Source organism: Marmota flaviventris, chromosome X (assembly GCF_047511675.1).
Source record: "Marmota flaviventris isolate mMarFla1 chromosome X, mMarFla1.hap1, whole genome shotgun sequence".
NCBI lineage: Eukaryota > Metazoa > Chordata > Mammalia > Rodentia > Sciuridae > Marmota > Marmota flaviventris.
The window spans coordinates 87,695,101-87,721,870 of record NC_092518.1 but is presented as its reverse complement, the minus strand read 5'-3'; the positions used below and the strand labels follow the sequence as shown (position 1 = coordinate 87,721,870).

At 31.4% G+C, this 26,770-nt stretch overlaps 1 protein-coding gene across 2 annotated transcripts in view; it reads left to right on the top strand.

The window, feature by feature from the left end:
- Positions 1-25,358, top strand: part of Klhl4 (kelch like family member 4) — a 91,564-nt gene extending 66,206 nt beyond the window's left edge. For both annotated transcript variants that reach the window (XM_027934628.2, XM_071606382.1), the window contains exons 7-11: positions 10,210-10,434; positions 11,877-12,039; positions 14,065-14,277; positions 22,051-22,222; positions 23,899-25,358. In XM_027934628.2, the coding sequence (XP_027790429.2) occupies positions 10,210-10,434; positions 11,877-12,039; positions 14,065-14,277; positions 22,051-22,222; positions 23,899-23,958 (833 nt within the window). In that variant the 3' untranslated portion in view covers positions 23,959-25,358. The remainder of the gene's footprint in view (positions 1-10,209; positions 10,435-11,876; positions 12,040-14,064; positions 14,278-22,050; positions 22,223-23,898) is intronic.
- The last annotated feature ends 1,412 nt before the right edge of the window (positions 25,359-26,770 follow it).

Here is a 26,770-nt window from a genome sequence, read left to right as displayed (position 1 = left end):
AGAGAAAGAGTAGTTTCTAGATCCTGTTCTAAAATTCTTCTTAGATAGATACTCAAAGACTAGTTATAAATAATCATGAAATGCTGGAATTCAAAACTGAAAATAATGATTTTTTATAAGAATTTCATCAAATGTTATAGGGGACAGTTCCTGAAGCCATTATATCTACCAAAACCCTTTGTAGAACTTGTTTTCTATAGTTCTGCCTCTTTACACTTGATTTCTCAGTCTTTCAATCCATATTACTATAATAGAAAAAATATTTTTAATTGAGTTGGTTGCATATAAAATAAAACCATCAATCTACTTAAAGATAAAATTTATTAGTAAATCATACATAGAATGGCTACGTTGTAGAAAATAATACAAAACTAAAAGTTTTATACTACTGGAAACATATTTTTTTCCTCTGATAAGTGTAACTGGAAATTGGAACAGTACACAGGAAATATTCTGATTAATTGTAACCTTGTTGTTTAGTTTCCTGTTTTATGTATGGGAATAAGTTAGGTAATTTTTAAAAAACAAAGTTTATTTAGTTGGAGACTGGAAGCCCAACCTGTTAGAAAGGTAAAAGGGTAAAACATGTACATGTAGAAGAGAAAAACACAATAGAAACTTTGTAATGAAGTGCTATCATGGTAACTATGCCAGTCAAGTAAGAACAGCATTAATCTATTCATAAGAAAGTGACTCATGGCCCTGACTCCTTTTTGATGTCCAACTACCTCTCAATATTACCACCCTGGGGACTAATTTCTCAACAAATATATTTCAGAGAATATGTTAAAATCTCAGAATCTATTTAAAAACAGGAGGCTGAAAACACAATTATTTTCAATGTTAAATGATTATTTTACAGGTGTTTGTGCTTCAGAATTTACCAAATTACAATGGGATCCTATCATAAGTTTTAAGCCTGGCAACTGTGTATTTTCTTGCATTTTGTTGAATAGAATGAATTTATTAGCATGTTAGAAGTTTTTTTGTTATTTAAATTGAAAGGTAATAAATACAAAATTCAAATGTGGTTATCTTTAGTTTCTGATATTATTAATGGAGTCATATTTAATATGAGAATGGAAACTTTTATGTTTATTTTTGTTTGTTTTTCTTATTTTTCAGGTTCTTCTTACATTATTCTTATATAAATGAATGTTTTTAGATAATAGTTATAAGTATCTATAACTCCTTTTCAGTTTCTCTACTTTATATAAGGAAAATTTAATGAAATAGAGCACAAATTAAAAATCAGTACACTTATACAATTAAAGAAATACAACATTTTGGGAAGCCTAATAAAATAGTTGTCTGATATATCAGATTAAGGAATAAGGGTAGTAAAATAACTTCATTAATTGTGGTTTGGGTAGAATGAGCCTAAGAATTTTTATCACACAAAAATATGGGGAACTTTCTGTAATCATCAGGATTCCCCAGAGAAACAAAACCAAATGGATTTGGTTCATGTGGAATTGAGTTATGTATTGTGGATGTTTGGCACATCCAAAGTATGTCAAACAGGCTAGCAGGAAGAGTTTCAGTTAGTTTGAGTCCAAGGGCAGCATGCAGGCAAAACTCTTTCTTCTTGGGGAGATCGAACTTTTATTTCCATTGATGTCTTCAACTAATTGAACGAGGCCTCCATATATTATTTAGGGTAATCATATTTACTGAGTCTACTGTTCTGTTAATCTCATTTTTTAAAATACCTTCACAAAAGTATCTGGAAGAATGAATGTTTGATCAAACATCTGGTTGCTTTGGATTAGCCAATTTGAAACATAAAATAGACATCACAACTTCAGGCCCTGTCAGTTTGGCACCCATACACATCTCCTAAAACCATGTTTAATTTCCAAATTACCAAGGTCATACTTCCACCTAACATGATACAACTATGTGCTGCAGACAATGCACTAGAAGATAATATGGAATCATTGGGTGGTATTTACTCTTTTTCTTGATATCCTTTGATGTCTAATTGATGACTTAAATATAAAATGTAAAGTAAACAATGTTATAATATTGTGATATAAAATCAATTAATCCTATAACAGGAAAAAGGGATAATAGAAGAAAAAAGAAAATTACAGTGCTCATTTATGTAACTCATCTTGTGTTTGTAGCTGGTGTTTTTAATGATCTTCTTCTACTACCCATTCTTTGTTTTCTTTCTCCTCAATAAGCATTTCAGCTGGGCTTAGTTTTTTTTTTTTTTGAAGGATGGCAGGGATTGAACTCATGAGCACTTGACCACTGAGTCACATCCTCAGTCCTATTTTGTATTTTATTTAGAGACAGGGTCTCACTGAGTTGCTTAGCACCTCACTTTTGCTGAGACTGGCTTTGAACTCACGATCATTCTCTCTCAGGCTCCTCTGCCGCTGGGATTACAGTTGTGCACCCCAGTGCCCAGCAGCTTCTTTTTAAAATTAGTTCATTATAGTCATGAATAATATTGTGGGTATTTTGACCTACTCATAAACGCATAGAACATAACTTGCACCAATTTAATCCCCAGTACTTCCCCTTTCCTACCTCTCTTCCCTCCTACTGATTCACTTGCCCTACTATTTTTCCATTTATTTGTTGTTTTTATACTTGGTGCATTATAGTTATACATAAAGTGGAATTCATTCATTATAATGTATTCATACATGCACATAACATGTATTCACTTTAACACCATAGTTACTCCCTTTTCACATTTGTCCTCCTTCCTCTTCAATCTCTTTCCTCTACCCCACTGTTCTCCCTTCTATTTTCATGACCTTCCTCATTTTTTTCCTTATGTCTATCTAGCTTCAGCAGATGAGAGAAAACATTAAATTCTTGACATTCTAAGTCTGGCTTATTTCACTTAGCATGATCCTCTCCAGATTCACCCATTTTATCAGCAAATGACATAATTTATTTTTCTTTATTGCTGAGTAAAACTCCATTGATTGTATGTATATATCACAATCACTTTATACATTTATCTATTTATGGGTACCTATTCTGGTTCCATGACTTGGCTATTCTGAATTACACTGCTATTAATATTGCTATGCATGTATCATTATAAATGCTTATTCTAGTTATTGTGGATAAATACCAAGGAGTGCAATACTTGGATCATTTGGTAATGATATTCCTAGTGTTTTGAAGACTCTCCATATTGCTTTCCAAAGTGGTTGTACTAATTTGCAGTCCCACCAAAAATGCATGAGTGTACTTTTTCCCCCATATCTTCACCAGCAATTATTTTATTCTTGATGATTGCTGTTCTAACTGTAGTGAGGTAAAATTTTAGTGTTATTTTTAGTTGTATTTCCCTCATGGATGTCAAAATGTTTTCAAATATTTGTAGATCACATGCATTTATTTATTTTTTGAGAAGTGTCTATTTAGTTCATTTGCACATTTATTGATTCGGTTATTTTTTTTGCTTTAAGTTTTTGAATTTCTATATATCCAGGTTATTAATTCCCCAATGAAATAGTATCTGCCAAAGATTTTCTTCCATTCTGTAGGCTCTGTCTTCACACATTTATTTCCTTTATTGTGCAGAAGCTTTTTAATTTGATGCCATTCCACTTATTGATTCTAGGTCTTATTTCTTGAATTTCCAGGATTCTTAGTCTTTAGGAAGTTGGTCCCTGTGCCAGTATGTTGGAGTGTTGACCTATGTTTTCTTTTAGCAGTTGCTTTTTTCTTGTCTAATTCCTAGGTCTTAGGTCTACTTTGTATTGATTTTTGTGCAGGGTGAGGTCTAAATATCTAGTTTCATCATTCTACATATAGATAGCCAATTTTTCCAGCAGTATTTGTTAAAAAGTCTACCTTTTCTCCAATGTATGTTTTTGGCACCTTTGTCAAGGTTAAGATGACTGTTAATATGTGAGTTTTTCTATGTCTTTCATTCAATTCCACTGATCTCCATGCCTGTTTTTATGCCAATACCGTGCTCTTTTGTTATTTTATCTCTGTAGTAAAATTTGAGATTTGATATTGTCATGCCTCCAGCATCACTCTTATGGCTTAGTATTGCTTTGATTATTCTGGGTCTTTTATTTTTCCAAATGAATTTTAGAATTGTTTCTTCTAGTTCTGTGCTAAATGTCATTGGTATTTTTATGGCAATCACATTGAATCCATAGATCACTTTTGGTAATATTGCCACTGTAACAATATTAATTCTGCCTATACAAAAATATGGGAGGTATTTCCATCTTCTGAGACCTACAATTTCTTTTTCCTGTTGTTCCATAGTTCTTATTGTAGAGGTACTTCACATCCTTGGTTAGATTTGGTATCAAGTGTGTTATACACTTCTTAGAATAAATTTGGGATTGTCCCTTCCCTTTGTATTCCTAGTTTCTTCAGTGTTTTTAGCAAGAATGTTTTCTGCATCTATTGATAAGACCATGTGTTTTTTGTCTAATTCTATTTATGTGGTGAATCACATTTATTGATTTGTATATGTTTGACCAACTATGCATCTCTTCAGTGAAATGAGCCTCATTATTATGTACAATCATTAATATGTTTTTTAAGAGAGAGAGAGAGAGAGAGAGAGAGAGAATTTTTTTAATATTTATTTTTTAGTTTTCGGTGGACACAGCATCTTTATTTTACTTTTATGTGGTGCTGAGGATCAAACCCAGTGCCCCGCGCATGCCAGGCAAGCACACTACCGCTTGAGCCACATCCCCAGCCCCATTAATATGTTTTTTAATGTGGAATGCTAATATTTTATTAAGAATTTTTATATCTAAGTTCATCAGGGATATTTGTCTGTAGTTTTTTTTTTCTTTACATTTCTTAATATGGTTTTGGTATCAAGTGTGTTACACACTTCTTAGAATAAATTTGGGAGTGTCCCTTCCCTTTCTATTGCATGGAATAATTTGAGGGTTATTGGTATTAGTTCTTCTTTACAGATCTGCTAGAACTCAGCTGAGAATCCACCTGGTTATGGAGTTTTCTTAACTGGAAGGCTTCTAATTATTGAGTCAATCTCATTTCTTGATATTGGTGTGCTTAGGTTTTCTATATCCTCCTGGTTCAGTCTGGGTAAGACATATGTAGCTAGCAATACCCTCTAGATTTTCCAGTCTTTATTGGAGTATAAATTTTCAAAATTGTCCCTAATAATCCTCTTGATTTCACAAATGTTTGTGATATCTTCTTTTACATTTCTACATTTATTGATTGGGTTCTCTCTTTTTCTTTTGGCTAGTTTGGCTAAGTATTTATCAATTTTGTTCATCTTTTCAAAGAACCAATACTTTCTTTCATTGATCCTTTGTATTTTTTATTCTCAATTTCATTACTTTTGACTCTTAATTATATCCTGTCTTCTGTTGGTCTCAGAATTAGTTTGTTCTTGCTTTTCTAGGGCTTTGAGGTCTTTCTCTTTTTTATGTAGACACTCAGTATTATAAACTTTCCTCTTAAAACTGCTTCATAATGTCCTGGAGATTATGTTTTATCTCTATTCTTGTTTCTAATAATTGGTTTGGTTTCCCTCCTGATTTCTACTATGAACCATTTCTCCTTCAAAAGTACAATATTCAAATTCCATATATTAAAATTATTTCTTTTTATTTTGTAATTGATTTCTAATTTTATTTCATTATTTTCTCACAATATGAAAAATTATCTCTGTTTTTTATATGTTAAGTCTTGCTTTGTGTCCTAAAATATGGTATATTTTGGAGGAGATTCCATATGTATCTGAAAAGAAGGTGACCTCTGTTGGAGATGAATGAAATATTATATAAATGACTGATAGGTCTGTTTATTTAATATTATTTTGTAGGTCTGAAGAAACTTGATTTTTTTATGTGGATGAGCTATCTATTGGTGAAAGAAGTCTGTTGAAACAACCCAGTAGTATTGTATTTGGGGATAACTAAGTCATCATATATTGAGTAGGGTTTGCTTTATGTTAGTAAGTGTGCTAATATTTGAGGCAGAAATATTCACAATCATTATTCTTGCTGAATAGTTCCTTCACCAGTATAATATTGTAAAGACTTTTTATAATGTATATAAAAGAATGATGACAATGAATAGAATGTTCTAAGCAGGATCAAGGTTGAAATTTAAAAATGGTAAAATGATAAACTTTGTTTATCTTGTACATACAAGCTACTCATTAATGTTTTATTTATTAAAATAATGAATTATCTGTCTTTTATTATTAATTTTTACTCTAAGTCAGCTTTGTCAGTTATGAGAATAGCTACCCTGGTTTGTCTTTGTACTATGTTTGCATTATATATCTTTTATTATCCTTTCATCTTTAGTCTATGGCTCTCTTTGCCTGTAAGGTGAGTCTTCTGTAAACAATACATGGGTACATCTTGTTTTCTAGTTCATTCTGCCAGTCTATATCTTGTAATTTGAGATTTGAGACCAGTTTTCATTCAGTGTTATTATAGAGAGATGATTACCATATTATGCTATTTTAATTTACTTCTAATATCTAATTCTTTTATTTGGCTATACTTGTAATATTCATCCATTTGCTGGCTCTAACATTTGTTTTTCATTATATCTACATGTAATATTTTATTGAATATTTTGAATAGTACTTAATTTGTAGTCAAAATTCTTTTAGTTTCTGCCTATATTAGAGGGTTTTTTTCTCATTTTGAATTCTGAAGGATAGCTTTGCTTGATATAGATATCCTGGTTGTCAAGCATTACCTCTCAGGACTTGGTATGTACTGTTCTAATTCCTCCTGGCTTTTAGAGATTGAACTGAAGATGAGGAGTATTTTGTATTTGCCTCTAAATATGACCTGCTATTTTTCTCTTGTGGATTTTAAAATGTTGTCCTTTTTCTGTGTAATAGGTATTTTAATTTGTCATGAAGAGAATCATTTCTGATCTTATTTATTTGGGATTCTAAAGGGTTCACATATTTGGATTTCCCTTTCGTTCCCAAGCTTTGAAAAATATTTTGATATTATTTCACTGAAAGTATGGTAAATTCCCTTAGTTTGTATCTCAATATCTTTTTCCAAGCTAATATTCTAAGATTTGGTTTCTTAATACTATCTTATTTTTCTTGAACACTCTGGCCATAGTCACTTATCATGTTTTCGTTTTTGTTTACTGGGTTTCAAGATTATATTCTTCATTTGATGCCTGAAAATCTGTGTTATACATAGTCTAATCTCTTGGCTATAGTTTCAAACAAAATTTTTAATTTGATTTATTGAATATTTCATTTTCAGTATTTCTACTTAGTTCTTCTCCATAACCTCCATCTGTTTATTGCAGTGTTTTTTCCCTTTCTGTATTTTCTTAGTTCATTCCTTAGATTATTTTTTAGTTCATTTATCATTTTAATTATCAACTCAATTTCATAAAATGAGTAAAATGGGAGCCTATAATCCCTAGTCTCTGTTACCACAGTTTGTTATGGAAAGTAGAGACCATTATTTTGAGACCCTTTGAGTTCCTACTAGGTGGAGACACTATAAATGTCTCTATGGGATGTTGCAGATTGCTAGAAGAATACTTAAAGTTCCAATTTTTGAGTACCCAATCCTTGATTGTCATTTTCAAACATCATTTCTAATCCTTACAACCATACTGCAAAAGAAGTTTTATTACTTCTAATTTGCACATATTAATATTAGTTAGCCAACCCAAGGACAAACATGGAGAAAGTCTAGAAATTGAATTCTGACTCAAATTCTGTGTGTGTCTTTTTATACTACCACTATTCTAAAAGGAAGAACAATAGCAAAACACTCTCTTTCTTATATGCCTTAGAATCTCTTGAAAAATAAAAAGTGGGATAAAGAAAGAAATATAACAAAGAACATTAAAATGTAACATATATTTATATAAACCAATATTATATTGAAAAAATGTCAATTACCATTCTTTCATAAAACTATAAAAATATTGTCTATAATTAGAGCTCTTATTGTGTGTTATTTCAGTTATTTTTAAAAGATATAATATTTTCAGCTTTCACCTTTTGATGTCTATTAAATATAGTACTTCCTCTGTTTTTAATTTCCTCTCTGACTCATGCAATAAACTCAGAATTAATTGCTAAATATAGATACCACACAAATTAATAATAACTTTTAGAATGTATCTGAAAGAATAATCAGAAAAGTTCTATGTGTGAACAAGGTTGAAATTTTACAATAGTCCAATGATAAACTTTGTACATATAAACTATTTAGTAATGATTTATTCATTAAAAGCAATGAATTCTGAGAGACAATACCACATATGATAAAGGAAATGTGATTATAGTCCCTTTTAGTTCATTTTAAAAATAAATAAAGGAAATCATTAATTCATATATATTCACAACTGCAGGAAATATTGTGTTCCCAGCAGTATTACAAAGTTTAATGGGATTTGTTCATTCTTGCTAAGATTATAATTAACAAATTGAGCTTCAAAATGCCTTGAGAAACAGTATTTGTAACATTCTCAGCAAAAGAGTGATCTCCACAGAAAAAATACAAAAAAGCCAAAATATAATTTATGATTTTTTCCATGAAATGTGGAGCTATCATAATAAACTAGCTAGAGAATTTACATCTTAATTAGTTGGCACATTAGTGGGTATGGGCAAATGGGATAGGGAATTCTCCTGAATTCAAGATACCAAACTACTGGTTCATAAACATTCATGATGGTAACAGAGAAGTGAGAAATAAACTTATTTAACAGTTAATATAATTCCTGGAAATATTAACCTGGCATAAGGCAAATGTCTGCAACTTTCAGTGTAAACCTTCTGTATACAGTTAATTAATGTAGCTTTGTACAGTTTCCTACCTAATTACTTCAACATGAATATCACCATGATATCAATAATTAATACAGCCTAGCTTTTGTGTCCTAATCTAAATTGGCTAGCTTGTAAAGTCCACTAATGGAAAGAGTTAGAAGAAGTTAACATATACAAATGTATTCATGTATATGTATGTATGTATATGTATGCATATATGTACATATACATATATGGAGAAAGATTTTGGAAAATTGGAATAAGGAAATATGAAAACATTCAGAGAAAACTAGTTGAAAGAAACAGGAGTGAAACTAGATGTGTTTGTAGATATTCAAGTTTGAACAGTGTCATCTGAATATGTTTAGTGCAGAAATGATAATCTAATAAAAAATGTAACCCAACAAAAATATTCAGATTTAACAAAATATCTAAAATGTACTATGATCAAACTTTGACTTGATGTTACCCCATACCATAGCCTTATAACTGCCATAGAATAAACTTCAGATATTAATTTTTTTCCATAATAACTGATGGATTTTTTTCTCCACAAATCTCTCAGTAAAGGGACAATTAGAAAATGTAATTTTCATATCTCTGTTCTTGGCTTTGTGCAATTGGTATGAAGATTCCTAAACTTTCCACATAGTATATTAGGAACACTATTGGTTTGAATAATAATTTTAGCATTTTCCATCATAGTTAGTACTGAAAGAAGGCTCTATTTTGTGCAAAATCTTCTTTTACTGTATCAGCAGCAATTATGACTGAATGATAATCAAGAATTGTCTGCAGAAGTTACAATTTATTATTACTTATAATGATGGTAGTGATAATTTCCCATGGCCATAAAAATTTTTTAGTAATAGGGTAGAAAATGAAATTTTATTAAAATCTAAAGTAATACCTCAGATTTCTATAGTCTTAACCATGATTTGTGATACTACCATGAAACATTGTGTGTATCAGTTCCTTGTTCTTTAGTCATTTGTCTTTTAAAACACACATGCACACACCTTACAACCTGAACAGTGGAGCAGAAATCAACATACCCAATGCTCATACGTAACTAAAATTGTAAAAGACGTGTAAATATTGAATAACAGAATCCAAGGTATGTTTTATAAAATATAATATTTCACACATGTATTAGTACTACCAATAGCACAATATTGCCAAATGAGGTATAAATATATAATATATATGCCATATGTATTATTTTATTCTGACTTTTCCATTTTGACCCAAAAGTGGTAAGTAAATATTTTACCCTTTGCTTTATCTGTCATGTTGTAGTGTCATCTGGGCTACTTAGTGCAGTATGAGCTGCAATCCTTGATAATTTACTGTAAGTTGTGGATATAAAAATATAATGTGAATTATGTCAACTTAAAATTTTTAATATAAATGATTTTTACCATTGTCAAATATCCCTTTAACAGGTACCACTACAATTGAAAAATATGACCTCAGAACCAACAATTGGCTGCATATTGGCACCATGAGTGGCCGTAGGCTTCAGTTTGGTGTTGCAGTTATTGATAATAAGCTTTATGTTGTGGGAGGAAGAGATGGTCTAAAAACTTTGAATACTGTCGAATGTTTTAATCCTGTTGCCAAAATCTGGATTGTCATGCCTCCCATGTCAACACACAGGCATGGCTTAGGTAAGAATTAATGCTATATAATTCATTAAGAATGTATAGTAAATATTTTTTTAAATGAACCATAGTTTTACATTTTTGGACTTTAGTCAAACTCTAGGTCAAAATGATTCTAAATGCTGAAAAGCTTAAGCAAATATTAAAAACCCATGAAACTCTTTAAATGTAATAGATTACATACTTGTTAATCCTGCTTCCTTTATACCATTTTTAAAAGAGGATTATATTTTAACAAAGATAGCAACTTTAGGTAGGTTATATTATTGAGGAACCTAAAATTACAACAGGAAGTTTTCTCCTAAGGTCACTATAGAGAGGAGACCATTTGATGATAGAGAGATATTATGTTTCTAGTTAGATGAATTATGTATCTTCCCACAAGAATCAAATCTATATTTCTTCAAAACTCTTAGGATGCAGGTCCAAGGTAAAGTTGTTTCAGAGAAACACTTTGGTTGAAAACAATTTTAACTTATACATTGCCCAGCAGTTTCCAAGAAGTTTAAGATAAATGAAGTAAGGACTTATGGAATAGTGGGACATATTTATTCTCCTGAATATCTGTCAGGATACATCTTTCTTCATACTAGATTCCATATGTTTGAGATGTCATAGTGTTGATTAAAAAACACCATGAGAATTGGCTTTTTTAATAATGAACTTTTTATAGCTGAAGTATGGCAGATCCAGGACTGGTATCACCTCTACCAATTATCCAGATAAATTGTTTCTGTCACATATGCACTATGTGATTATTAAGATTGGTTATGTCAGTATAGTTCTTACAGATAAGAAATCATGTCCTGTAGAAAAAAAAATCAGAGCAAGTTTGTTTTCAATATAATTAATGTTATTAAAGAGGTAGGAAAGAAGATGAAGATACATCACTGAAAGGGGGATTGAGATGATGAATAAAGTGTAGAAAAACTCAATTATATGATTTCTCAGAACAGATAGGAAGCAGAGAACAAACTACTAATTAAATCTTAAAACTCAATGTCTGGTTAATTATCTCACAGTACTCTTTTTTATCTATATATTAAATAACAAGAGTTAAAACGATATGGTACATTCAGTCTAGAATTCCAGGTTTTTCTAAGATTGAATATTTTATCTACCTCTTGCATTAAAATAACACATTGACTTTATGCCAGAAAGAAAACAGTTTCCCATTTTTTTATTGAATACCTAGAAATGGTGCATTCTGTGTCTTATTTGACTTCAGTAGCAACGATACCTTTCTATGGTAAAGTAGCTATAACTAAAAGTTTTCTAGGTTTAGAAGACTATATTTAGCCTGGGATCAAATTGAGTAAATTATTTCTATGAAGGCAAAACCATTTGAGAAGTATAGCAATTTTTGAGTAGTAGGTTGCTTGTGAAATGAAACAGTGCATATTGTGAATGACACTTAGTTGAATTCTAACACTATATTTATCTTATAGGTGTAGCCACACTTGAAGGACCAATGTATGCTGTAGGTGGTCATGATGGGTGGAGTTATCTAAATACTGTAGAAAGATGGGATCCTGAGGGACGCCAGTGGAATTATGTGGCCAGTATGTCTACTCCTAGAAGCACAGTTGGTGTTGTTGCATTAAACAATAAGTAAGTCCAGACATACATATTCTTTGTTCCCAAGTCATGTAATACAGAACTTCATAAACATGATCCATCAATAAATAAGCCTTTTAAGTGTTCAGAACATGTTTGTTATCTATCATAAAAACATTTTGTTGTAACTTTCCAGTCATTAAAATGAAAGTATTTGTTTAAAATAGATATGTGATAAAATATTCTGTAGACCCTTGATATTCAGAGTGTGGTCCTAGGACAGGCAACATCAGCATTTCTTGAGGTCCATTCAGTAGTGCTGAATCTTTGCGTCAGAATCTATATGTAACCCAGATCCTCAGTAGAGGTATAGGAACATATATCTGACACTTTTGCAGCAATCAGGTCTATTTTTACTCTTAAGAAGCTAACAGTTTTATATTAATATTTACTCTTTTAAAAATATTTTTATTTGTAGATGGACACAACCAATACCTTTTTTTATGTGGTGCAGAGAATCAAATCCAGTTCCTCAGATGTGCTAGGCAAGAGCTCTACCAATGGGCTACAATTCCAGCCCTAATATTTAATCTTGATTTATCAAAATTTTGTCTGCCTCTGTTTGTACAAAAGTATTTTTGTAGTTGTTTTGTTTCTTTGGGGGTTTTTTGGTTCTACAGTTGCTTTCCTGAGTGTTCAGCATTTCCAACAATGGAAGCCCACCTAGTTTCACTCTTCCTCAATATTTGCCTTTTCTTGATCACTTCCCCAAGAGAGCAAGCCAATATACTTAAAACTGATAATGTTAAAGGTTTTCAAGTGATTGAATTGTTACCAGATAGTTACAGGCTTTTTGAGATGGAACCTTTGGAGACAAATGATAAGCATATAGAAAGGGTTTGCATGATAATGTGTAATAAGAATTGTAATGCAAAAAAAAGTACATGTATAAAGACATGAATTGGCGTGAACATACTTTATATACAAAGATATGAAAAATTGTGTTCTATATGTATAATAAGAATTATAATCATTCCGCTGTTGTGTATTTTTAAAAATGAAATCAATTAAATTAAAAAAAAAGAAATTGAAAATATTAAAATAAAAAAAAGAATTTCAAACAATAGGGTGGATCAGTGGCAGGAGACAGCCTTGTCTCTCTGCACTAATTATTCATAAAGCCAATACCTCAACATATAAATGATTTCAATGAAATTTCAACACAAATGGATTTTAAAATATTGCACAAAAAGATACAGGAAAGTTTTATATGTTAAAGGAGATCCATATTTACAATGTTTTAGAGCTTAAATTACATTTAAATCTATCTCTGGCATGACCCAAATGATGTCAGGTGATTCAGTAATACAATCTTCTATAGAGAACAGGTTGAAATTATCAACTTTGATTCATTTAATTTTGTTTTGATTAGTTGTTGTTATTTAAAACTCATTATGAAGGGTATTTATACGCATATGGTTCTATAAATGTTTATCATCTTTATTGTTACAAGAATACATTAGATTAAAAATACTGTTCATCAAAAGAATTGACATTTTAAAGTTAATGGGAGAAATACAGTAGTTATTTTCCAAGCTAGAAAAATCCAGCTTATGTGTTCTCTCCTATCCTTTTAATTATTTATTAAGTTAATAGCTTCTTAGTGATAGATATTTTCATAATAAATAAAATGCTTCATGACAGGGATTCTGATACTGAGCAATTGGACCTAACTAAAATTGCAAGTTTACTAAGTTTGGTCTTTGGAACCATTTTCCCAAAACTTTTGGTATCTCCCTCCCTTTTCTGTTAATTTCCCATGGGTTCTTTTATCTATTTGTTAAAGTTATTTTGATGAAAATGGTGAAGGAGAGAGGATTAGGGTAGGATAGACCTTTATAGTTGCCTCCAGATAACTATCCATTCACAAATTCTGTTACAAAATATTTAGGGACTTTAGAATATGAAAGCAGAAATGTCAGAAAATCGAATTACTTTATATGAGGTTATTTTGCTTTCATTTCTATGCATGCGCTTTGTTTATACACACACACGTATGTACAATTATATTTTTTCTAGGTTATATGCTATTGGTGGACGTGATGGAAGTTCCTGCCTCAAATCAATGGAATATTTTGACCCACATACTAACAAGTGGAGTCTGTGTTCTCCAATGTCCAAAAGACGAGGAGGTGTGGGAGTTGCAACATACAATGGATTCTTATATGTTGTAGGGGGTCATGATGCCCCTGCTTCTAACCATTGCTCCAGGCTTTCTGACTGTGTGGAAAGGTAAATTGTTTCTATTTATTTTTGTGTGGGATCATTTGGTTATTTCATTGTTTCAGAAATAAAAAGATTTTTAAACTATAAGAAAGTAATCTTCCAAATAATTGTTAATCTTTTTTTTTTTTTCCCAGTGGATTAGTCCTTTTTCAGCACTGGGGATTGAACCCAGGGGCACTTAACTACTAAGACACATCCCCAGCCCTTTTTTTATATTTTATTTAGAGACAGGGTCTCACTGTGTTACTAGGGTCTTGCTAAATTGCTGAGGCTAGCTTTAAACTCACCATCCTTCTGACTCAGTGTCCCGAGACACTGGGATTACAGGCATGTGCCACTCTGGCTGGCTTCTACTTGCTCTTACACTCAAAATATTTTGGAAAAAATCCTCCTCATGCATTTTGTAGTCAGCATAAAAACTTAAAAGTATGATATCTTACTGTGTGATAATCACACAAATAGAGACAAAAGTGATGAAAGAATAAGGAAATTGTATCCTAAGCTACATCAGTCAATTCATTTACCAGAATCAAATGAAATTAAGTTTATAATTTCTAAAATCAGATCAGTCATCAAAAGTATAAAGACTTTACTTCCTCAAAATATACAGGGAAAACTCCAATAGAAAGGTGTTAATAGTTTTCAGAATGTTGATTCTATTGCAATAAGTATTTCCTTTCCCATAGGTAAGTTCTTTGAATGGGAGACATTCATTGGGTGAATAGTGTGGTATGTTGCTGAAAATAACCTGTACTTTGTAGTTCTACCAAAGTAGGTGGGAATTTCTGGTCTAGGAAAAGGCCAAGGAGGTAAAAGGAGAAAGTTTTGTAAATGAGAGCAAAAAGTTTGGGTTGAAATATAATTTGAAAAGGCAATTTGTGAATAGCAGATTGTCATATGACCTAAAATAACAAAGTAGACATTTTGGGACTTGATCTTGTAGACAAAGGAATATTTAAATATGAGGGAATTGAAATATCATAAAGAAAGCAGTTTGGATGAAATTTATCCAACTATGGTATTGAAGCATAAACTGTAGTAAGAAAAGACTTAAGGAAGAAAACTAATATTTTACTTGTGGGAAGCATTAATATTGAATCATAATAAGTAATTATATCTAATAGTTTCTTACTTACATATTATTTATTAAACAATAGCCATCCCAATGGTTGTGAAGTATCGTCTCATTGTGGTTGTAATTTCTATTTTCCTAAGGATTATTGATTTTGAGCATCTTATCAGATGCTATTAGACTTTGGGGTATTTTTTTTTAGAGTAATGTCTGTTGAAGTGCTTTGCAATTTTAAAAATAAGGATGTTTATTTTTGTTATTCAGGTAAAAGAATTCTTTACATATTGTTGAAATTAATTGCGTGTCTGATATGTGATTTTCAAATAATTTCTCCATTGTATTTCCTTTTCACCATATTGATAATGTTTGTGATGCAAAACATTTTAAATTTTGATGGAATCCTATTTATCTATTTGTATTCTTTTAAACTATATTTTTGGTGCCATATCTAAGAATTGCTTGCCAAATACAATGTCAGTAAGCTTTTCATCTATGTTTTCCTCTTAGAATTTTATAGTTTTTGGCTCTTTGATCCATTTAAGCTAATTTTCATGTGCAGAATAGAAATCCAACTTTATTTTTGCATTCTTATATCCTGTTTTCCCATCAGAATTTGCTGAAAAATCTCCCCTTCCTCATTAGATGGTCTTGACTCTATTGCCCAAAATTATTTGACTATGAATGTGGGGATTGTTTTCTGAGATCTCCATTCTGTTCCACTGGTCTTTTATGTATTTATAGCAACACCACACTGACTGCATTAGTGTAACTTTACAGAGAATTTTGAAATCATAATGTGTGAGATTTCCAACTTTGTTTTTCAGTATTATGAATCATCCCTTGTTATATCATGTGGAGTTATAATGCATTATTATATTTCTGCAAAAAAATGTGATTCATGATTTGTAAGGGATTGTAATTGATCTGTTGTTCAAACTGTGTACTTTGGCGTCATAAACAATATTAACTCCTCCAATCCAGAAGCATGAGGTATCTTTTTATTCATTTGTAATTTCTTATTTTCCAGTTTGGATGCCTTTTCTCCTTCTCCTCCCCCTCCCCCTCCCCTCCCCCTCCTCCTCCTCCTTCTCCTTCTTCTTCTCCTTCTCATGCTCTGGCTAGAATTTCCAGAAATGCAGTGAGCAGAACTGTTGAAAATGAGCACCTTTTCTTGTTCCTGACCATATAAGAAATTCATTTTATAATTAAATACAATATTAGCTCTGGGTTTTCCATATATAGTCTTTATTATATTGTGGTGTATTTCTTCTGGTTTTATGAGTATGTTATCATGAAAATGTGATTAATTTTGACCCATACTTTTTTCTACATCAATTGAGATGATCATGTATATATTTTCCTTCATTTTTGTTATACTGGGAGTTTTTTGTATATTAAAACATCTTGAAGTCCAGAAATAAATTTCACTTGGTTACAGTTATTCAATAGGTTGTATAAGTTGGTTTCCTAGTATCATGTTGAAAATTTTACATCAATATTTATTAGAGATATTGTTCTGTAGTTTTCTTTCCTTGTAGGGTATTTTTGATTTCATAAAACTTATGTAGAACTGATAGATATTAGAATTATTACTTTTTATTCAGTTTTTTGGGCATTTGAGGATTAATGTTAAATTCCTTTAAATTTTCAGAAAGCAATATAATCCTAGAGATTTCTTTGTTGAAAAATTTTTGATTATTTGCTGAGTCTCATTTTGTTGTTAATCTATTCATATTTTCTACTTCTGCATGATGCAATTTCAGTGGGTTGTATATTTCTAGGAATTTTCCCATTTCATCTAATTTATCCAAATTATTGGAGTAAAATCATTCATACTAATTTCATTTATTAATGTATTTTTGTATTTATCAATGGACCTTTATTTTATTTATTTATATGTGGTGCTGAGAATAGAACGCAGTGCCTCACACATGCTAAGCAAGCACTCTATTACTGAGCCATAACCCCAGCCCCTCCTAGTAATTTTTTATTATTTCATTTTTCTGTAAAATTAGTATTGATGTCACTTATTTCACTGATTCTAGTGAATATTTTCTCTATTTGCTTATTATAAAAGAATTAAAATTGATTAACATTTTTATCATTTCAATGAACCAACACTTGCCAAGCATGGTAGCATACATCTGTAATCCCACTTACTCAGGAGGCAGAGGCAGGAGGATTTCAAGTTTGAGGCCAGATTTAGCAACTTAGTGAGACCCTGACTCAAAATAAAAAGGACTGCGGATGGAGACCAGTGATAACACACCCCTAAGTTGGATCCTTAGTGCCAAAAGGAAAAATAATAAAAAAAGAAACAACTTTTTGTTTCATTCATTATTAATATTCTTTAGTTTTTCTGTTGGCTATATTATTTATTTCTGCTCTATATTATTTCCTTACTTCTGTGCTTTGGGTTTAGTTTGCTTACTTTTTTTCTAGTTTTTAAATGTAAAGTTTGTTGATTTGCAAACTTTGGTTTAAATACAGCATTTTTAGTTATAAATTTTCCACATAGCACTGTTTTCATTGTATCACATAGGATTTGTATATCATGTTTTCCTTTTTATTTCTATTAAAGTATTTTATAGTTCTTCTTGTGATTACTTTGGTTTATGGCACTGGGGATTGAATCCAGTGGTGCTTTATCACTGAGTAACATTTCCCATACTTTTTGTTGTTTATTTTGAGACATGGTTGCTTAGGGCCTTGCTAAATTGCTGAAGCTGAGCTGGCTTTGAACTTGTGATCTTCCTGCCTCAATCTCCCAAACCACAGGTATTACAGGTGTGCACCACCACACCTGGCTCTTTGTGACTTTTGGTTTGACTCATTTGTTCCACAGGTTCATGGATTTTTCAGTTTTATTTTTTAATTTGCAGTTTATTTTCTTTGTGACCAGAAAAGAATATCTTGGAAATTTTTAATGTTTTCGACTTATTAATATCTACTTCGTCTCCTAAAACATACTCTGTTCTGTATGATATTCCATAGTCACTTACATGTCCTGCTATTGTTGGCTGGAGTGGTACATAGATGATAGATAGATAGATTTCCTACCAAATTACTGACATCAATTTTTAATGATAATACATATCAAGATAAAAAATTACAAAAATGTCACATTGAATTTTCTTTATATTTAAGGATGAGGCTTATGTCTGTGTTCATTGTTTAAATCCATCAGCAACAACACTGGAATTATTATAGTTTAAAGTGGAAAAGACCTTTAAGATCTAGTGTATCCCTATCACTTTATAGATGTAGAAGCTGAGGCCTTCTCTTGTTAAATAAGAAACAGTAGCAGAAGGATTTTTCATACATGTGGAGTTTGTAAATGTATGAAACTAATCATATTTGACTTTCCATTTTGGTGTAAAATCAAATTTGTTATATTGCATTAGGACATTTGACAGAATTCAAGTCAATAATTTCTTCTTTTATTCATACAGAATTTCATGATAAAATTATCAAATTTTAGGAATTGTGTGTATGCATTGTGTGTGTGTGTGGCTAGAAGGAATCATGGTCTCCTTTTAGAAAGACCCAAAATATGTAGTAGATACAGTTGTTAAAGGAATATTGAAATAAATTAAAATAAGTGTAGAAATTTTAAATTACCTGGATAATTTATGGATTCGTTTTGTAAACCTCAAAAAGTTAAATACATCTACAATTCATAATTTCTGCCTGTCAGAAAATTTACATATACATATATGTAATATATGTATATATGAAAAATACATATACAAACTTGTCATAAAATATATATCTCTAGTTTTTTATTTTAGCTGTACTGAGGAATTGGATTATATTTTTATGTAAAATATTTATGATTCTGTACCTAAGAACCACGTGTCTGCAAATTTTTAAAGTAGTTTTTAGTTGTAGATGGATACAATACCTATATTTTATTTATTTATTTTTATGTGGTGCTGAGAATCTAAATCCAGTGCCTCACATGTGCTAGGCAAGCACTCTATCACTGAGGCACAACTCTAGCCCTCTATAGTCTTTTTATGACATTGTAGACAACACTAAAACATCTATAATATAATCATAATATTAATATAATATTAGGGAAAACATTGATCCAAAGTACAAACGAATCCATGGAAAATGATTGTTATTTTAAAATTTTATTAGTGCTTAAAAACTATGGTGAAATGTTTATTAGCAATATCCAGGTAATAATAACATGAGCAAGATTTGGGTTATTAGTTATAAACATGCAGAAAAGTCTTAGGCTGTTGGATGCAAATCTGTAAGGAATTCCTTTGGTGAGTTCTGGTTCACCATTCCTACATGTTTTTAAATTGAGTGTTACTGAATGCAGCCTCAGTTAATAATAGCTGGTGTTTCGAAGATCCACGTAGCTAAAGCAAATAACTATGGATATTCTGGTTGTGGGTCATATTATATCAGAAATCAAGTTGATATACTACATAACAATAAATTTTAATGGGCATTGAAATTGTCTTAGTTACTTACTGTTTTCTAATGGTATTAATTATATTCTTGGATATGAGGTCAACTTCAGATAGAAGCTGATATCAGATGATTTAGAATATAATTAAAGGGCTGGGGATGTGGCTCAAGCGGTAGCGCGCTCGCCTGGCATGCGTGCGGCCCGGGTTCGATCCTCAGCACCACATACAAACAAAGATGTTGTGTCTGCCGAAAAACTAAAAAAATAAATATTAAAATTCTCTCTCTCTCTCTCTCTCTCTCTCTCTCTCTCTCTCTCTCTCTTAAAAAAAGAATATAATTAAAGGTGCAGGGCATGGTAGTGCACATCCCAGTGACTCCAGAGACTAGGCAGGGGGATTTAAGTTCAAAGCTAGACTCAGTAAATTAGTGAGGCCCTAGACAACTTAGTGAAACCCTGTCTCAAAACATAAAAAATAAAATAAAATAAATAAAAATAGCTATGGATATAGCTCAGCAATCCTCTCAGAATGGCAATTATTAAGAATACAAGTAACAATAAATATTGGTGAGGATGTGGGGGAAAAAGGTTCACTCATATATTGCTGGTGGGACTGCAAATTGGTGCAACCAATCTGGAAAGCAGTATAGAGATTCCTTAGAAAACTTGGAATGGAACACGATTTGACCCAGTTATCCAACTCCTCCTTCTATACCCAAAGGACTTAAAAACAGAATACTACAGTGATTCAGCCACATCAATGTTTATAACAGCTCAACTCACAATAACCAAGCAATGGAAACAACAAACATCAATGGATGAATGGATGAAGAAAATGTGGTATATGTCCACAATGTAATATTGCTCAGCCATAAAGAAGAATGAAATTATGGTATTTGCCAGTGAAAGGATGGAACTGGAAACTATCATGCTAAGTGAAATATTCTAATTCTAAACAAAGGCCAAATGTTCTCTAATTTGTGGATACTAACCCCAAACAGGGGAGGTTGGGGAGAAGGATAAGAGTAAAACATTGGATTAGACAAAAGAAAATGTATATAAGGGTGGGAAAGGGGATTAGGAAACACTGAATTAATAGGTCATACTTTCCTAGCCTTGTATTTGAATACATGACCAGGGTAACTCCACATCATGTGCAACCACAAGAGTCTGATCCTAAATAGAATAAATTATAAACTGTATATGTACAATCTGTCAAAATGCATTCTGTCATGTATAACTAAAAATAACAAATAAAAATTAAAACAAACATAAAAATATAAATAAAAAGGGCATGGTATCTCTCTCTCTCTCTCTCTCTCTCTCTCTCTCTCTCTCTGTATATATATATATACAATATTAAAAGAGGAGACAATATGAATATATAAATACATTAATAGATGATAAATGAAAGTTTAGTTTATAAAATAAACCATAAATAAATCTTTCACTGGGCCTTTATAACTAGGTCAACATAAAATTAGAGAATTCCCAAGTATAGTTTTGTGAATTTTCTTAATTTTTATCCCTTTTAAGTCTTAGTGTTATGTGTGTTTTAAACAGGCTTTAAAGTTTAAGAAACAATTCCTAGAAAGTATTTTAATTAATATTACTTACTGAATTCTCGTTTGCATACTGAAAATGTCTTGATATAGGGGTTAGACTAAAATGGAAGCAAACAAACAAACAAAAAAGCTCCTAGAATCCTGTATAGTTGACTAAGTACCCTCAGAAGAAAAAAAAAAAAAAAAACAGGATTAAAATTATACTCATTCTAAGTGTAAATAATATTAAAAGCAAGATACTACATTTTATTCAGCAAAAGTAAAATTTTTAAAAAACAACAATTGTCTTTAGGTTTACTTTGAAATGTGAGCTTTCATGTAATCAGGATTAGCTTCTCAAGAATAATTTTCATGAACAAAGAATATGAAATTAAATATCTCCCCAACCAAAACACTAAATGAGAGAGTGGGCAATTTTTGTATATGCTATGGTTCCAACATGTGAATTTTCTTCAAAGATAATCTGAGTACAGAATAAAGAAATTCATGGTATTTAGGAAACACTTCTCTGATATGCTTTGAGAGACCTCTGGTGGCTGCTGAGAATTCTGTTATGTATGTATCCTTAACACTAATAGCAAACTAACACTTGATATTTATAATGTGTTTTTAATTTTGTGTTTTAGATAAATGTGCATTTTATTAATGCCCATTATTTTATATTTTAACAATATTGCATTTTCTCTCTGAATTGTCTTCCTAAATCTCTTAAGATATGATCCAAAACATGATTCATGGTCTACAGTGGCACCTCTGAGTGTTCCTCGAGATGCTGTTGCTGTCTGTCCCCTTGGAGACAAACTGTATGTGGTTGGAGGATATGATGGACACACTTATTTGAACACTGTTGAGTCATATGATGCTCAGAAAAATGAATGGACAGAGGTACTCTCATAAAAATATTCAAATTAGTATGTTTCAATTTTAGTAAATTAATTTAAAATTTGTTTTTGGAATTAATTTCATTCTTTTCCTTTCTAAGACCTAACCTGGCCTTTTGTTGAGATTGATAGTATGTGTTTTATCTATGTCTTAGAGAACTTATAGTTGATTTAGAGAATTGCTAGTTGCTTTAGCAGATCATTACTAGGATACAGCACACTTATATGAAAGAGAAAAGGCTTGACTCAACGGAAGCATTACTCTCACAGATAGGAAGTGAATCAGCTGGGCATGGTGGTACATGCCTGTAATTCCAGTGGCTCTGGAGGCTGAGACAAGAGGATCACAAGTTCAAAGACAGCATCAGCAATTTAGCAAGGCCCTAAGCAACTTCGACTCTGTCTCTAAATAAGATATGAAAAAGGACTAGGGATGTGGCTCAGTGGCTAAGCATCCCTGGCTTCAGTCCCTGGTACTGGGGGAAAAAAGAAAATAAGGCAGTGAATCAGATTGAATAATTCAAGAGCTTCACTCTGGTTAACATATTATGTTTGTATTTTAAGTTGAGAAACAATGATCAATATCTTATTCCACAATGCCTGCCCTAATAAGACAGTTGGTGACTAGAAGAAAAGCTTTCAATCTTCTCCTCATAGAGACTGTGTAAATGGCAATACTCCTAACTTCAGTCATTCAAGGAATTTAGTACACAGCAAGAGACCAGAATTAAACTCCTCAAAAGAGCTGAGGATCTAATAGAACAAATTCCACGGATGCAAAAAAAGAAAACTGAAAGTACATCTTGGAGATTGTAAAGAAAAATGTGACTCTTTTGACCATTTTGCCAGTGACTAGCCCTAAATTGATCCCAAAATATATTTTTATATTCTGCCAAGTAAATTGTGGGTTGATAAAAATTATATAGGATTAACTCTTTACCATCAATGCAAACTGGCAAATCTCCTATTTAGAACTCAACTTTACCTTGCATGAAACTGACTTCATGCCACATTGCATTTTGTTGTGCTTTAAATAAATATTTGTTGATATAATGACAAGTGATAATGGGTTTTCTTCTCCTTCCTCCAAAAATTTGAAGAGTCTCACACCCTACCATGTAGGTAACTTCTTATTTTAGCAAAGCTTGGTACCAATCAGAGATGGAAAAAAAGTAGCAAATAAGGTTTTAGTTCAAATACAATAATCACAATGTTTGACTAAACTTATGGAATTGAATTTCCTGAAGATAATAGACCAGTTGCTAAGAGAACCCCATTCTGTTTCTGGTTGTCACTGTTATATTGTGTGATAATGAAAATAGGGAAATAAATACCAGGGAGTAGATTTACAAATATATATGATACATTATTTTCATTAATAATTTTATTAACCCTTCAAAAATATTGAAGTGTTAGTGTTATTCTCAGCAAGTTTTCAAGTATGAAAATTATCAGAGAGGTGAAACTTACCCAAGATAACTTAATCCACAAACTCAGGTTTATGCCATTCTAAAATCTATTTTATTTTCCCTACGCTACACTGTTATCTGGTCTATAGTTTCTCTTATCTTTCTGTAAGGTGAAAGTTAGATCAAAATAATCGCTTTTCTCAGTCCCAACATTCTATGTTATGCTATAGACAGAATTCAAACCTTATTTCTTTTCATGTTTTTGTTTTAGGAGGTGCCTGTTAATATTGGAAGAGCTGGTGCATGTGTTGTGGTGGTGAAGCTGCCCTAAAGCTACCTTTATCAAATAGAATGAAACTGGATAACTGCAAGAAGCATAGTAGAAAAAAAGGGAGAAAGAAGTAATATGTTTTTTTTTCTAAAATTAATAAGCAAACTCGAAATTTGTTTTGTCATTCTAATATATACTTAGAATTGCTCTCATTTTTGAAGCCGACATAAGTTTTAAATATGAATTGTAGACAAATATTAAGTGCATATTTTGTCATAGTTAATAATATAGAGAAATCCAATAGGCTAGGTTTAACTTCATTAGTATAAAATGGTAAAATACTTAATGAAAATTGTTAGTGATCAAAGTGTGAAGATAATATAAGCATTAAGAATTTTCAAATTAAGAGCCTGACAAGTGAAAAACACTTTATTTTTTAAAAAGGTACTCTATTATCCAAAATATAACAATATAAAATAATGCCTGAAGCTTAAAATACAGAATATGATTTTCATCAAGACACTAGTCTTATTCAAACCACACTGAAATAATGATATTATATCTTACATTTCTCAAGATGAAAATATTTCCTGTGTCAAGTCTAAAAAATGGTGCACTGTTATAATTTGTTATGCTGATCACAGTATGTCAAAATTTTCACAAGCTTCATTACTCTTTTCAGTAACTATTTACCAGAAAATGCATTCAGATTTGATAGTTCTTACCATACTGTGATATTAATTTAGTTACCAGTAAAATATTATTGTGATGTTACATATATAATTGACATCATAAAACAGTGAATGTTTATCATATTGATACCAATTGTGACTTCAGCTTCAGTATATCAGGTCCTCCCTTACAAGAAAAGTATTATTCTCCTCAAATATTTATGTAAACTCAGTAAACACATACCATTAAGTTAAATGGGTTTCAAAACCAACAATTTTAAGTGCATTAAAATTGAGAAAATGTTACACAATATTCACACATGGAAACATCAAAATGTTTTATATGCATAGTCCATGGTCCATTTTGTAGCTATCTTTTATGCACCAACACATGCTTTTCTGTTAACATTATATTTATCCAACTGAAAAAAGGATAATTGTAGTAAAACACTTTTTTTCAAATTAATATAGAGTAACAAAAATAGCTATTTGAATAGTATTTTAGATCTAAATTTTTATTTCCAATTATTCCATTTAAATATAAAGCTATTAAGGGAAATTTTGGAAAAACTCTTTATGAAAGCAACTTTTCAGGTAAATGTTCAATTTTAGAATTTCTACAATATGTTCTTTTAAAATGGCTTTGTATTGTAGATTATGAAAGCAGAAAATAAAAATCCAGAGAAATACTTATAAAATGTACTACTACCTATTAAATTTTTAAAAACAACAACATAAGTTGTACAAAGATATTTGTACTTTGACAAGTTGAATTTAAATAAAACAAATTTCCTCTGGTTATAAAGAGTGTGCCTTTAGAATATGTCAATGTGTCCTAAATATTCCTTTGAAGTTATATTGCCACAGTAGCTGAAATATTTAAATACAAAAATAAAATCCCCTTCCTTTGCTTCTCACAATTACCGTTGTCTCTAATCTAAATACAGGATTGTAGACTTTTCCAGTTCTAGAGGGGAAGATGGAGACATAAAGAAGCCTTAAAGCACACATGCAGCCCATTGGATCTTCTGAATTAACATTTTATCCAAACCAATGCTAAAGTAAAGTTAAACATTTATACATAGCACACTAGTTGGCCTATCAAGTTAAATGAGTTCAGTAAGTAAGGGACAGAACAAAAGACCTATTACAGCCTGGTTGTAATACGTCCAGAAACAGTTATGTGGCACCAATATGCATACTGTGCCATGCCTGGTTAAGCAAACTGAGATTGAATATCATCTTCTTGATGGTCCAGATGGGCTTGCTTCAGTTTAAGCATATTGACTTGTAGGAGACAAACATATGTTACCCAGGGCTACCACTAAACAGCTGCATTTGAAAGTCACATTCAGGCTACTGAGGTCTACAGTGAGATTCCAAAATCTGAGATTTTTGAGCAAAAGGAATGGAGAGCTGCAGAGGCCCAGGGCACCAAAGCATAACTGTACTTGTGTTAGTCAAGGTTAAGTGGTAAAAGGAGGAATAGGGACAAGGCACTTGCTGCCATGCCTTAGTTGATAGTTTAATCACACAAATATAGGAAATGGAGTTATTAATTTATATATTTTTCAACAAGTATAGGGGTTGACACATTTAGAAACTATGATTAGAAAATGCTGTTTATTGATTTAATCACTATGACCATGTTCAGAATCCCCTGGGCATCATCTGATCAACACCATAATTAATATCTCTATTTCTACAGAGTATACAGGAACTTCTAAATACCTTATATACCATACAGCTGTGGCACTAAACTCTAGTCATACCTTGCATAACTATGCCATCCATCAAGTGGATAGATGTGGCTCAAATGTGGCTGCTTCCTCGTTTTGATGTGGAGGGAACACTAAAAGACAATTTCTTCTGAAGTCACAAATGCAGTTGTAATATTGTAAAATATATGTTGTGTTTGTCTCCATTTCCTTACATACCAATCCTAAAATCCTTTGAATCTCCACAGTGATGATGGATGACTGTTTTTTTTTGTGTGTGTGATAATAAGGTAACTGATGGCTGGAAGCCTCTAGGAAACTTCGGGATGGATCCTCTCACAAAGACCAAAGCATCAGAAGGTTGAGAATTTTCAGCCCCATCTCCAACAAGTAGTGGAGGGTCTAAAGTTTATCACTAATGGTCAATGATTTAATCAATTATACACACACACACACACACACACACACACACACCACCCAAGA